Here is a 15,358-nt window from a genome sequence, read left to right on the forward strand (position 1 = left end):
ACAGTGACCAACCAAATGCCCATGGGAAACCCACGATCAGGACCTGAACACAAGAGCACTCTCCCGTCCTGCGGATTCCAGCAACTGGTATTCAGAAGCAGACTGCCTCCGACCGTGGGGCAGAGCATAGCCATTGATAGCCTTATCTCCCACATATTTGTCATCCTTTTTCAAAGCCATCCAAGGTGGTGGCCAACACTGCCTCTTGCTGACATGAATTAGTTTATCTATGAGCTGCGTGAAGAAGGACTTTCTTTTGTCAGTTCTGAATTTTCCAATATTCAGCTTCACTGGATGTCCACAAGTTCTAGTGGGAGAAAAGTTTTTGTCTAACCACTTTCTCCATAGCATGCATCATTTTATAAACTTCTATTGTGTCACCTCTTACTTGCCTTTTCTTTAAACTAAAAAGCTACAAATGCTGCAACCTTTCCTCATAGGGCAGTTTCTCCATCCCCCTGACAATTTTGGATGCCCTTTTCTGAACCTTGTCCTACTCTACAATATATGTTCTGAGATGAGGCAACCAGAACTGTACATGGTATTTCAAATGTGGTTGCACTACAGGTATGTAAAACAGCACTGTGGTATCGGCCGTTTTGTTTTCTATTCTTTTCCTAAAGATTTCTAGCACAGAATTTGTCCTTTTCATAGCTGCTGCACATTGGGTCACATCAGCTCATGACCCAACAAGCTGAGTATAACACAGTATCCTGTATGGCTTCAATTTCCCCCTTAGAACAGACCAGAAGAAAGGTACCTCCAAGTAGCCAGCAGTTGCCAATATGAGGTGTGAGAAGAGCTCTGCAACTATTACTGGTGACTACTAAAATCATTTTTTTTAAACTAAGCTGCTGCTGCTACTACTACTACTACTACTACTACTACTACTACTACTACTACTACTACTACTACTACTACTACTACTGCTATAGATGGTAAGCCCCATCAAACTTTTAAAAGAATTTTCACCTTTCATAGTACTCTCATTATGGTGACCTCCCATCCCCTCTCCAATTCAAGCCAAAAGTTATTGTTTGCAAACTTTGGGGTCAGGACTCTCATCACTAGTGACAGGCAGATTTCCCTATTTCCGAATTGATCCTCCAAGGGTCCATTCTAAACTGATGAGGCCCCTAGGCCCTGTCACTTTCCTGACGATATCAATGGGGACATGAAGAGGACTAAAATCCTTCTTTGACCCAGTGCCATTCTGACAGCCCCCAGTCTGCCATCACTTCACTACATTTACCAGACTGGCAGATGATGCTCAAGTAATGATGTGTTCTGCTAATTCAGTAGCGCTGAAGCCCTCATGGGGCCGGTGCCATTAATGGAATGAACAGGGCACTCTCTGGTATTCTGGTGAGTAACAAACACAAGGGGGGAGGAGGATTTGCATCTTTGTCTCCTAACGGCAAGAAATTTAATACATGGTTCAGAATTTCCGAGACCATGGATCAGAAAAATAGAAACTGCTATACAAACATAGGAACAGGGTTTACACAGCTCTACCTTTCCCATCGGAGGCTACATCAATAATCACAAGGGAGCAGGCCCTTTCCTGTGGCAATGCTTTTTCTGTGGAATTCTCTTCCCAGAAAGGCTTTACAGTAGGGAGGTTCTGCAGGAGCCTTTTACAATCCTGTTAAAAAACCCGCTTGTTCATGCCATTCTTATGGGGGCCAATAGGCTAGTTGCTGCTGATTGGATTTATTAATTTGGTGAGTTTAAGGTGGCCAAATATTATTCACGAGTAGCTGGCCCATAGTGCTGCCTGACTGGCAGATTTGGGACATGTCATAAAGAGGCCTCCTGTGAGACAACAGAGTAAGCAGCTTTTTCCTAGTGATGAATGAGCTTTTGTCAAGAGAGTGTGGCTCTGAGGTGTGAGGCATTTTAGGGACAAAATCATTCAGATTTAAACAGAATTGAATGAGTCCAATTGAGGTGTCCAGAGCACTATCTGATCCATCTGTTCTAGATTAGTTTCAATTATTGTAGCCTGAAGATGTGGACAAGCTGCTTGAAGAATTGCACCTGAATTGCCCCCTTGACCTTGCCATTTTGGTTTCTTAGAACTAATTATAGGGGGTTGACTGGGCGGGTCCAGGGAGTGATTAATGCTTCACTGGAGAAGGGGGAAGTATCACCTGCCTTGAAGAAGGCAGTGGTATGTCCCCTCCTTAAAAAGACATCCTCGTATCCAGAGATGTTAAACAGCTATTGCCCAGTGGCCAATATCCCTTTTTTGGACAAGGTGTTCAAGAGGGTGGTGGTGATCCAGCTTCAGGTATGCTTGGAGGAAACTGATTACTTGGATCTATAGTGCTGGTCATTGACCATAATAAATGATTGATTACTTGGATCCATTCCAATCTGGCTTCAGGCCTGGCCATGACACTGAAACTGCCTTGGTTGCCCTGACTGATGACATCTGTGGGGAGAGGGATGGAGTGCAGCCCTGCTTGCTTTCCTTGATCTCTTTGCAGCTTTCAATACTGTTGACCACGGCATCCTTCTGGAGCATCTCAGGGAGGTGGGGGTTGGGGCCCTGTGCTCCAGTGGTTCTGCTCCTACCTCCAGAGCCACATCCAGAAAGTAGTTATGGGAGGCTACTGCACCATGGGAGCTATCCTATGGTGTTTCACAGGGTTTCACCTTGTCCCCCATGCTATTTAATATCTATATGAAGCCACTGGGAGTTGCCATCAGGAGATTTGAAGTGAGATGTCATCAATATGCAGATGACACCCAGCTCTGTCTCTTTGTTCCATCTCCATTGAGAGAGGTGGTTGGGATGTTATACCGATGCTTGGAGGCAGTGATGGGCTGGATGTGGGCCAATAAATTGAAGCTGAATCCTGAAAAGCAGAGGTGTTCTGTGTCCAGAGTTCTCAAGTCTGGGAGGTGGGGACATGGGCTGTTGTGGATGGGGTTGCACTCCCCTGGAAGGAACATGTCCACCGCTTTGGGATATTCCTGGATCCAACATTGTCACTGGAGGCTGAAGTGACCTAACTATTTCCAGCTCTGGCTGGTTTGCCAGGTATGGCCCATTTTAGACAAAAATGACTTGGCTACTGTCCTCCATGCTCTGGTAACTGGATTATTGCAATATGCTCTACATGGTGCTGCCCTTGAAAATAACTTGGAAACTTCATCAGGTCCAAAATGCAGCAACAAAATTACTGCCCGAGGTTCCATTTAGACCTCATATAACCCCGTTTCATAACGGTTGCATTGCTTGTCAGTTTATTTCTGGGTCCAATTCAAGGTGCTTATGTAAGTGTTTAAAGCTCTACACAATCTATGTCTCAAATATCTGAAAGACCCCCTACAGATCCTCTCAGGTGTTAAGACCAGCGGAAGGGACCCTCTTGGTTGTTCTACTGGCCTCAGAAGCTCCGGGGGGAAGGCGGGACAGGACATTCTCTGTGGCAGCCCCTAAGTTATAATTCCCTCCCCTCAGAGGTGAGCCTGGCAACTTCATGCTACAGTTTTTGGCAAATGCATGAGGATGCACCTCTTTAGCCTGACCTTTGACACCTGAGATGTATATTCTGAGGACCCACCCTATGTTTTGATGTAGTGATTGTACATTGCTTTAAATTGTTGTATTTCAAATTGTTGTAACCTGGGACCTCTGGGTGAAGGGTGGATTGAGGAGGAGGAGGAGGAGGACATACTTAGCTGATGCTAGGCTGCTAAACCTTCCTGGTCTCAGCTCAGTAATCCTGATCTGCCCTGCTCCCCCTACTAGTGCTCCAGGTCTGCTCCTGAATCCTTCCTTGCACTGCCTCATTACATGCCCAGTCCTGCCCTAGGAATTCTGGACCCAGGGTCAAGTGAAGTTTTGGCATTCTCCTGGAAATAGCAAGTGCTGAAAGTTCTTCTGAGTTCTGGGACAGCTGGGAAAAGAGACATGATAAGAGGCTTCTAAGTGGTGCAGTGAGAGTGAATAAGGAGAAAACTACTTTCCTTGTATAGATTCAGTGCAATTTAATTCTGTTTGCCATTTGGCAAGAATGGTAGAAGGCTATAAAAAACCAACTGTGACAATAGCAGAAGGAGCAGGCGGAAATGGGGAGTCCTAATTTTAGATTGTCTGCACTAGTTTGGCATCTGCAATATTTAGATATCTGTTTCTAGTTCACAGTAATTACTTGAGCTTTTAATAATGCTTTCTTTAACTTAGGTTTGCATTCTGATATGCAAGGATCTTGCAGAATGATCTTGTATTCTGATCAATTCAGCTTTCTTTTTCTTTTTTCTTTAGTGAGTTTCTAAACAGTGAAGGTACTGGACACTTCCAGACTGTCTTTATTTTTGGGCAAGATTCAATCATATACTAGCAGTTCAGGTTGCATGATTAAAGTTGATTTGAAGCTCTTGTGCAACAAACCCACTTCCCCAAAAGATATGACTATTTGTGATAAGTGATGGGAAAATAAAGAGGAAAGTGTGGAACAACACCTGCTTTGACACAACATAATCTAACCTCCACACAAACAAATCAGAGTGAATGCTCATTAAATAGCCAACATTGTCTAATCTCCCTGCAAACAAATCAGGATGAATGGCCAATAAACAGGTAAATTAGGAGCACCCACTGAAATAGTGCACAGTGAAATCTATGTCAACAGGACCAGCACCAGGTACGACTGGGCTCTTGGTCATCAGCCTGACCCAGGCCCACAGCACCATACAACCGAACGCCCCCCTCCTGATGTAGGCGGTGTGGGGCTTAAATAGATCCACCGACCCCACCCACCTGCTGCATCACCCATCACCCAAGATGGCGGTGGAGGCATCAATCCCTTAGGGACACCCCCACCATCATCTAGGTGACAGCAGGTATGTGTAGCACACAGGCTGTGACACACTGTTATGCTACTGCAACAGGTCGTTTGACCAGGGGGGTGATTTAAGCCCCCTCCACTTGTATCAGGGGCATGCCTGGGAGCTCCCATTCTGTGACCCAACGCAACCAAAGACCACAAAGCAGGAGCTCCATCCTCCCACTCTAAGGAGGGGCCCATTAGGGGCCCTCCTCTGGGCCACAGGGACCCTTGGCCAGGGCCCTACCTGGACACTCGCTGGCACCAGGCCTGTATGTCAAGACTTATGGACAAGGCAGTGCACTTTTGTGAATGGGATGGCATGACACTTCTCTCTCATTAATGGTAGGGTCAGCCCTAAGACCACTGTAACATCACAGGAAGTAGAAAGAAAAACTTAATCCTTACAGTCAGGCTGCAGACTATTTTGAGGCTCTAGAGCAGCCTTTCCCAACCAGTGTGCCTCCAGATGTTGTTGGACCACAATTGCCATCTTTCCTGACCATTGGCAATGCTGGCTGAGGCTGATGGGAGTTGTGGTCCAACACCATCTGGAGGCACACAGATTGGGAAAGGCTGCTCTAGAAAGCCAGTGTGGCGTAGTGGTTAGAGTGCTGGACTACTACCTGGGAGACCAGGGTTCGAATCCCCACACAGCCATGAAGCTCACTGGGTGACCTTGGGCCAGTCACTGCCTCTCAACCTCAGAGGAAGACGATGGTGAACCACCTCTGAATACCGCTTACCATGAAAACCCTATTCATAGGGTCACCATGAGTTGAAGGCAGTCCATTTCCATTTTCCAGAGATGCTACTGGGCATGTGTGGGCCCCTGGCATTGTGGGGAATGTAGTTCCCATGCACAGACACATCCAAGGGCACAAAAAAGACTGTAAACACCTGAACATTAGGAATTATTAAATTCACTGTGAAGCCTGTGATGGTCCTGAGGACTGGGTGTCTCTCAACACGTGGAAACTATGTGGCACCTTTAGACCCTGAGCCGCTGGTGTATGGGTCTCAAAATAAGAGCCTCAAAATAAGAAGTCAAAATTATGGTTCTGATTTGTAATCACCTTAGTGTGTTTTTACTGGTTTTAAAGGTTTGTATTGTGTTCTGCATCTTTATTTTTGTAAATCACTTTAAAATTAAATAAATGAGGAACATGAATTAATTACAGGGCAAAGGCCGGTGCAGCAGGCAGAGGCTCAACACTGCAGCAGCAGGCGGACATGGCCAGGCCCAAAGGCCTTCCTCCCTCTGTGCAGGAACACAACAGCCTAGTGTTGCCTGTGCCACATTTGTGCCATCCCACGGCAGGCTGCATATCTGTGGCACAGAGTATACACCAGCCTTTTTAAAACAGACAGGCTATTGCAGTAACAATGGAAACGGTCCCTTGACCTGTCATTGTTTGAAATTTAGCAATGGACAGCAGATTCAGGGAGTTCCTGAATATAGATGAAGACAGCATCCTTCTCTCTCTCCTCCCTCACTCCCAATCACGTTGTGGGCACACTCTGAGACCCAGGATGCATTATGGGAATTGTCAGGTGTTACTTTTTCTTGGGAGATGTGGGCATGGAGGCCAGGCAAAGGGTACATTCTCCCTGATACCAGATAGGAAAAGGAAAAGTCTGATCAAATTCAGTTTTCAATCCCGGTACTTCTTTTTTCATTAAAAACAATCACTGCCACTGTCAGGGCTCTGACAAAGAGACTCAGGAGAGGAAGCACTGTTTCCTGGGCTAGATCCTCAGTTTTCAGCCATTATTTTCCACTTTATTTCTGGTGCTGGAAGAAGATTTGCCATAATGATAAATGCCAAATGAGGCCACATCTCCCAAACAACATTTAGCAAAATCTTAATTCTGCAGGCTTATAGTAGGGGACATACACAGGGCGTGGGAGGGGTGCACAGGCCGGAAGTCCGTCAGCACCGAAGGCACTTGAGTCGCACCGACACCAGTCCTCGATGACATCCCCACTGCCTGAGCACCACAGGGAACTCATGGTGGCCTCCTGCAACAGCTGAGAAACAAAAAGAGAACGAGAATGAGAAAAAGCACAGAAGGATCTTCAGGAGCACAAAAGAAGGTCCTCAGCAAGGGCTGATTTGAAATTGCCCCTCGCCCACCTTTGCCATCCTACCCATAGCAGGGGACCCCTTTTGGTAATTTTTTTTTGGTGGGGGCTGCAAACAGGAGGGAAATGTTTGCTTGGGGGGGTTGCTGCTGGCAGTGACCATACTCTACACTGCTGCTTGGTGTCATTTTCCCCCTAAGACCATGAAGCACTGCCCTCACTCCGATTTGACTTCGTGATAATGAAACACAGTCTATCAGATTTGGCTGTGTGACAATAGGCCTATGTGGGCATTCAGGGCTTGCAATGGTAACTGCATGAGGCAGGAGAGCTCAGGCATGCAGAAAGCTTGGCTACAGCTTGCTCGTTCACACTGGGCCATGGTTTGGCTCAGCACTATGCATGAATAGATTAAAAGAACCAGCAAATCTGCACATGTGCATCAGTCAAAACAAAGTCTTGAATTAAAAAATGGAAGAATGGCAAGCCATTAACATATCAGTCCTGCTCTGTACGTAAAATCAGGTAACACAAAACCCCAAAATCTTGGGAGAAATTCAGGTGGGGAGAAATTCATAAGCATCACTATGCTGAATTCAGTCATCCTGTTTCAATTCTGTTCCTAGCCAGTATGGCTTAAGAAAGAAATGTGCAAATGTCACCTTATATTTTCCCACCCCCTCTTCCCCCTACAAAAAATCCTGTTTATATGAAAACTTGAACTCCAAAGGAGAAGTCAGAGAGAAGCCTGTACCCACTTAAGAATGTTCACTTCTATTTGCAACCACTAGTGGCAAAATCACACCTTCCACCAATATCAATCCACTCACCTTCTGAGTCTGATTGTTGGTGACCAACTCATAAATGGGTGCTGCTTTGGTGACATCTAGGAGGATGGGTTCAGCCAGAGTGTCTGGGCTAGAGGTCACATGACATAAAGGACAGGATGATGGGCAGCGGCCTCTGCTTTGACACTCCATGCGCACGCCAGCTGCCATGCGCTTGGTCCCTGATTCTGACAAGCTGGCTATGTACTCTGGAAAAGTAAGGACCCTGGGATCTCGCTCACGCTCCTCAGACTCATCTGAGGGGGAGTTGCCTGCAAGAAGCACAATTGGATAAAATAAGAAATAGGGGAGTAATGACCTAATTTTCACTGTAGTGCCTTAGAGACACAAAACTTCAATCAAAGAAACTGTACCCATGGATTATAACCATTTGCAGGAACCAGGTGTGGATTTCAGTTTAGGGCATATCTATATTACAAGCTTATCTCATTTGTTTTGTTTTTAATATAAATGCTATTACAGCTTTTCCCAAAGAATCCTAGGAATTGTAGTTTAGGGTTGGTATTGGGAATTCTCTAACCCCAGCTTTTCTGATATTCTTCTCCAATGTTTAAAAATGCAAATCAGTTTTCCTTTAATCTTTTTCCCCCTATACAGACTGGCATGTCCAACTCTTTCTGCTTTCCCTGTAATGACTTGCCTTCCAGAACTGTTATAAACCTCGAAAATTCCTGTGGAATAATTTCTTACTTTTTAACCTCCTTCTTCAAAAGCAGCATTCAAAACTATACACAGCACAGCAAAAGAGGAGCATCAGTCCTGATAAGAATCATCCTGTTACTTTTCAAGTCTTGATGCAATCACTCTTTTAACACAGCCTAAACGTGGAACTGGGCTATTGTATCACAGAACACTGCTGTTTCTAAGAGCACAAGGCTCCTCAAGTAGCCCTCGGTCTGGATTCATTCCACACTTGCTCATGCAAATACACTTGATTTTCCACTCCCATGCAAAACCTGCATAATATGCAGTTAAATGTCCCAAACAGGCAGAAGAGTTAAAAATGTCAGATTGGGGGTGGCGAGAGAGAGCGCTGCTGAGCAACCATTATTCAGGTCAGCAGAGATTTTGAAAGGGGAATGATGTGCAATTAAGGCAATGGCACCAAGTACACACGCAACAATGGTTCTCGTCTGCATTATCCTCTGAAAAATTGTGCTTTTGAATTGAGAACATTATGCAGTGAAGCCAATTGCAAAAAGTGATGCACAACCAGATTATTAGCAGTTAATATCACAAAGGTCACAGAACAGCTTTTAAACTGACCCATGGGGGTAAGTTGATCGGAACTAGGAAGCATCCAGGCACAGGACAGATAATCCCTAAGGGATGAGGGAACAAACCTTTCAGGTCATCCAAATGGGGACAGGGTAGATCTGTGGTGGAGAATGCCTAGTGATGTGAAACTGGATCTCATCTAGTCCACAGCATCGTTCTTGGTGGTGGCAGCAGCTGCACACCACTGGGGCTGGCACTGGGTGTTCGAAGGAGGAGTGATGAGCAAATGTCTCAGCAGATGCCCAGTGACAAAGCAGGAAGGGGACAGACCAGGATGCAGTACCTATGGTTTGGCTTGCATACTCATTCTTTCCGCCAAGCCCTCAGATTCCTCCGTCATGTTCCGGCTTGCAGCAGTGACAGCAGCTGCACACCATTGTGGCTGGCTGCGGGAAGGACGAACAGAGAGACAGAGACAGAGACAGAGAGAGAGAAAGAGAGAGAGAGAGAGAGAGAGGTGCTTCCCAAGCACATCTGATTGGCCACTGTCAGGACTAGATGGGCCTTTGCAACAAGGCTCTTTTGTTTTTTAGTAGTTTGGGTTGCATAAGGAGAACAGGCTCAATCCAAGATGCTGTTAATCACAACTGAGTCCCACTGAAATCAATAGAACAAATAAGTCATGATGACTAAGTTGTGCCATTGATTTTAATGGGACTTAAGGCTCTCATTCTTGCCACACTGTTGTGCCCGTGTGAGTCTGAAAGCCCTTTTTGATCAAGAAGTGGTCTGTGTCTTTACTTGATATCTGGAAGCATACCAAAATACTTATTGGGATTCCTCAGGTCGCACATCTAACCCGGGTGTACTGAGGTGCGCAGTTGGCAATCTCTGCCAGTCTAAAAATATCCACATCACCAACTTTACCTGGAATGAGGACACAGCGCTTTTGAAAAGGGAATAATGTGTACAATTAAGCCAGTTGTGCTAGTGATATGAAACAATGGTTTGGACCTATATTATTAAGATGGTGCTTTTTTATATGTCTGTTTGCATACAGTGAGCAACAATGATGCAAAACAACAATCCAGATACTGCCAAAATTCTATATCTACTTGCAATAAAGCTTGTGGTGCTTCATTCCCCTTCCAGGAAGAGAAGTCATGACTTAACTAGAAAAGGCTGCCTATAATCATACGAACGCTAGATGGTGCTATAAAGTTATAGATCATGACAGGTCTGAAATCTCTATCATACGTCCAATGGGACAGATCTGCATATGTTACCAATGGCTGTAGCAATGTCCCACTGTATCTGAGCCAACAGCACATGGGCTGCAGGTGTGTGGTCTAGACGGACAAACGATGACATTCCTATGATGTCAATTCTCCACCAAATAGTACATAAAAGGATGGCTTCTGGGCACACACACATGTGCAGTAAAATAGCATCATATATAGGATAACTGTTCTTGTCACTTTTTTCCTTCTGGCTCTGTTCCTCTGACATTAACAGCAGCTTGACTCACAGAAATGTAAAGAGCAGCGCCAGAAAAAAAGGCAGAAACTTTAGCAACAATCCCACACTCTCCAAATATTGCTTGGCAGTCTCTAGGGGTGGGCTGACCAGTCTTGAGAAGTCTCTCCCCCCCCCCCCAGAAGCCTCACAGTCCTCCATTATGCTTAAAATGTATATGAAAGCTCTCTGAAAGCATAACTGATCTGTGCTAAGTGACCATGAGCAAGTGACCCTTGCTTAAGGACAGAATAAGTTTGTCACTTAGGGTTGCCAGGCTCAGGGCCTGAGACTGATCCTGTATCTTTAGGAGAAGAGAAAGTCAGCCAAGTGCAGGTGTTCTTGCAACCCTGTAATGGGAAAAACCACAAGGTGGAATTCTCCCTTCCCCCTGCACAACTTGTAAAGATACAGAAGACCTCTTGGTTGCCTGGCCCAGCCTCCAAGAGGTCTTCTGTATCTGTGGAGGGGGAAGGGAGAATTCCACCTTGTGGTTTTTCCCATTACAGTGTTGCAAGAACACTTACACTTGGCTGACTTTCTATTCTCCTAAAGATACACGATCAGTCTCAGGCCCTGAACCTGGCAACCCTATTGTCACTAGATCAGATTAAGGTCCACCTGCCCAATGTACAAGAATCTCAGTAACCAGAAGGGTGTTATTGGGAATTGTCCATGGTTTATTTTCTACCCACCCCTGGTCTACAGGATTGAGTTCCACAGAATATTTTGCCTTGCTCATTGTTAAATCTCTTCTGTACAGCCTCTTGGATGCTTGCTTTCCTTACCTCTTCAAGGCAGGACCACCAACAGGTGGGTACTGGAAGTATGCATGTACCAACCCCCAAACCAGCAGGGGCTTCACACTCCTAGCTTTCATTTTTTTAAAAAAAAGTTATGTCAATTGAACATTTACAAAGAAAGTTAAAAAGCAAAACATGAAAGCAGCTGTCTAATGTTAGCAATGTTGCTAAGCCCAATTAATCACTGTTGCTAAGCAATCAGAGAAAGAAATGCTGACCACCCCCACCTGGGACTCAGGAGAGGGGCCTTCTAGAGCAGTAGGGAAAGCAGAAGCAGCTGCTGCCTTGATGCTGGATGGAGGAGGAGACGGGGTTACGTTTGTTAAAGTGCTTTCCTCTGTGCCCACATTATTGCAGTCACTCTCCAGGGGTGCTGCCTTGACAGTATAAAACACAACTGGCGGGCTTTGCTATATTTTACTCAGAAGTAACTCCTGTCAAACAAATGAGGCTTCCTGCTGAGAAGAAATGCTGATAATGCACACACACCCTGGATTCTGCATCTCTCCCACACAGCCCCTACTGGTCTGTTTGTCATCACTGGACTGTTATTTATTAATATACAGTAACCATAAAACAAAAATATAAAATACAAAAATGAATCAGAAAATACAGCCATAAAATAATCAGACACGTTACAGCTGCAGCAAGTTAAAATCCCTATAGATTGTACTTTAACACAAGGACATTTTTTTGTTACCAAGGTTGGCAAAATGTGTTTTTTGTGTTAAACTGCACACAAAATATTTGTATCTTGCTTTTCCTCCCAGGAGCGAAAGACTGTGTACATTGTCTTCACCTTCCTTCTTTTTATCCTCAGAACAGCCCTGTGAGGTATGCCAGGCTGAGAGTTGGTAACTCAGACACCCAAGTTGTGAAACGACATATACTGCACAAGTATTTTTTGCTTGCTGCTATTTATCAAAGTTGGCAAACTTGTTTTTGTATTTTGCTGTAAATACCAGGACTATGCAATGTTGCAGTTAAAGCAGAAATGTGTCCTTTTCTGCCTTTGTGCATATTTATTTTTCTTTACATGAATGACATTATGGATTGTAACCAATGTAGCACTATGTTGCGGTTCTGTCACCGCAAAGATTTCCACTTGGGCAATGAAACTTCCCCTCTCCTTCCCTACACTCCCCCTAAATCTGTTCTAAGAGTTCCCCCAACCCTCCACAGCACGCTGGGGTGGGCATGGGGCAAGGAGATGGGAGAGGGGAAGTCCAATTGCAGAAACAGAAACCCTCATGCTGACAGAATACATTAGTTGAACACCACCCTATATATTTGTATCTTGCTTTTCTTCCCTCCCCCTTCTTATCTTTGCAACTGCCCTGTGAGGTAGGCTAGGCTAAGTTAATATACGTATGTCAGCAGAACATCTTGCCAACAGACTGCGGGGTGTATGTGTGCAGAGGGCCCAATAAGCATACAGTGTACCACGGTGAGGGGATCCTGTTGACAGTCCTGCTTTCTGTGGTATCAACTCCCTATTCCAACAACTTTTCCAGCTCTAATGTGCAAAGAATTCTCATGACACAGCTGAGAGGAGCCTGTACGTTCATTCCTTACCTTCAACTTCTCTCTTCCCAAGACTGGCATTCTCCTTCATAAGGAGACCACATAGGAGAGGCCCAGTCACAACAAAGAGCTTTTGGAGGGGACTGACCCTATTTAAGATTCCGAGCAAAGCAATCGTCCTGTTTGACCAATTACTTCCATTTCAAAACACAAACATCAATTCTGAGAGACAAATCCCAATTAATGCCCAACTTGTATTGACTGACTGATTTTAAAAATTGATATGCTCCCTCGCAGTAAAAATTCTCAGGGTAAGGATAGAAGAAAAACAGTAAATTTACAAGATACTAACAAAATAAATTAGCAGAAGCATCAATTAAACAAACCTATAATGTTCTGCGGAATGGATGAAACCAGAGCTAATTTGCATTACATACCAAAATGCCCAGGCAAAGGAAAAAGGTCTTTGCCTGGCACTGAAATGACATCGAAGGCAGTGCTGGGCAACCTCTCTGGGGAGGACACCCTCTCGAGGGGACACTGCAACACAAAGGCCTTCTCCCCATTCACCTCTCCCTGTTGAGATAGCAGGGAGATGTGCAGAAATGGGCCTCAGGTAAGGCCTGCAGAGTTTAGGCAAGCTTATGCGATAGAAGGGGACCTGGGTCCCAAGCAATTTAGGGTTTTATGAGTAATAATGACAAGCACTTTTAAGGCATGCCTGGAAATGAATCGGCAGCCGGTGTAGTTTATGGACTAAGGACAACTTGGAAATGACCCCCAGGAATGTGAACGCACAAGTAGGTGGGGGGAAGGGCTAGGTGAACCTTCCCAAATCCAACTGTCTCAGAATTTCTACAGGCTCTTCTCCATGGGAGAGGGCACTTAAAAACAATTGTGTCAACTGCCCAAGATATCTATATCCCACAGAGTGATAAAAGCTTTGAAAGGAGCATCACCATATCAGCTGGAAAGACCTTGAGAGTTCTCAGGAATCCATCCACCTCCATGGGCAGACTGTCCTAATAGGTCTACCATCCCCACGGAGAATGGTCACTAAAAACCCCTAGAAGTCCACACTTCAGCAGATCTGACCATGACAAGGGAGTTAAAATAAAGCCCCCCCCATTTCTATGTCACCACCCCCCTTGCACAGTTCTTAACATCAGGTCTACACTGTGACCTGACACTTGTGTTGGGCAACGACAAGTTAAAACAGCCCCATGGTTGTCATGGCAGCCAGGAATTCCTGGGCTTCCTCTGATGTGACAGCTTTGGCATAGACGTTGAGGTGCCCCAGAGCCGTAAGCCTGTGCATCCTAAACACCAACTCTGAGACCATCTCCATCAGATCAGGTTAGGTAGGCAATGAGATAACTGGTACATTAACAGAATCCCCAATGTGCCCCAAGTGTCCAACACTGGAAACTAACATTTAAAACTAGGACTTGCCTATATAGCGACCCTGGAGAGGAAGGTGGCATGCTTATAGCCCACAGTGACACCTCTTCCCCTCCCTCCAGTCCATAATAATGCTGCACTGAAAAAAAGTAGGTGGACAGAACTGAGATATATCAACACCGCCCAGCTAGCCCACTCATGTCCCTCATCCAGGGTCAGGAGACGGATGTGGTTTTATTATAGACTGACCTGGCATTTTGTAACAGCACTACAAGGCTGGAGGACAGTTTGGCAAGGGAACTCAGATGTCCTTGGCTGGGGGCAGAATCAGAAAGGGGGGCAGCTTTTATGTATCTGACTATCCCTTCTCCTTAAATCAGGAGTGGGAAACCTTCCCCCACCCAAGGGCTTCTGGCATGGCCTGAGAAAGGCTCCCCTTTCTTGGAAAAGCAGCCATTTCAACCTTTTCCATCCCCTGTCCCCTCGTCTCACACATAGCAGAGAGATGGGAAAGCAATGTTAGGAGGAGGCAAGGGGATGGACATAACAAGAGGGGCCTGGCAGGCCACACCTGACCTAAAGGTCAGAGGCTCCCCATTACTGCCTTTAATGGTTCATGTAACTTCCATCATCATACCTACCCCTTCCTGAAACAACTGATATTGGGGCACCTCCCAGTTGTCATCACTAGTGTTACATACTAATAATTCTGCTAAACAAAACACAGCTCAGCTGCTGAAAGAAACAGTAGTTATGCATAGGAAAGTGCAAACGTGCTTGTGCAATTCTATGCTGCAAGACGCTTAACTGCAGATGAAAAAACACAGAGGTGCTTGTGCAGCTTTTACTAAACAAGTAGTTTAACAGCAGCAATTATTAGGAGTGCCATAATAGTAGGCGAGACCAAATTGATAAAACACATAAGCAGCAGTGCAATGATAGAATACATGTTCAAGTGCAAATAGAGCAAAAATAGTACTAAAACAAAAATAAAATTACTGGATGATGCGCCCCCCAATCGCTCTATTTGTCAACCCCCTGCCACTCCCTCCATATTAACCCCCTTGAGCTTCCCCTTCCCACCCCATGCAACTGTTATGCTCCTTTTTCACCTTTCCAGCC

General features: G+C 45.3%; 1 protein-coding gene across 5 annotated transcripts in view; it reads right to left on the reverse strand.

The window, feature by feature from the left end:
• Nucleotides 1-15,358, reverse strand: part of ASTN1 (astrotactin 1) — a 326,486-nt gene that overhangs the window by 17,774 nt on the left and 293,354 nt on the right. For all 5 annotated transcript variants that reach the window (XM_061634180.1, XM_061634179.1, XM_061634183.1 and 2 more), the window contains 2 exons: nt 7,758-8,026; nt 6,740-6,873 (listed from right to left, as the gene is read on the reverse strand). In XM_061634180.1, coding sequence (XP_061490164.1) covers nt 6,740-6,873; nt 7,758-8,026 — 403 coding nt within the window. The remainder of the gene's footprint in view (nt 1-6,739; nt 6,874-7,757; nt 8,027-15,358) is intronic.

Source organism: Rhineura floridana, chromosome 6 (assembly GCF_030035675.1).
Source record: "Rhineura floridana isolate rRhiFlo1 chromosome 6, rRhiFlo1.hap2, whole genome shotgun sequence".
In the NCBI taxonomy this organism is placed as follows: Eukaryota; Metazoa; Chordata; class Lepidosauria; order Squamata; family Rhineuridae; genus Rhineura; species Rhineura floridana.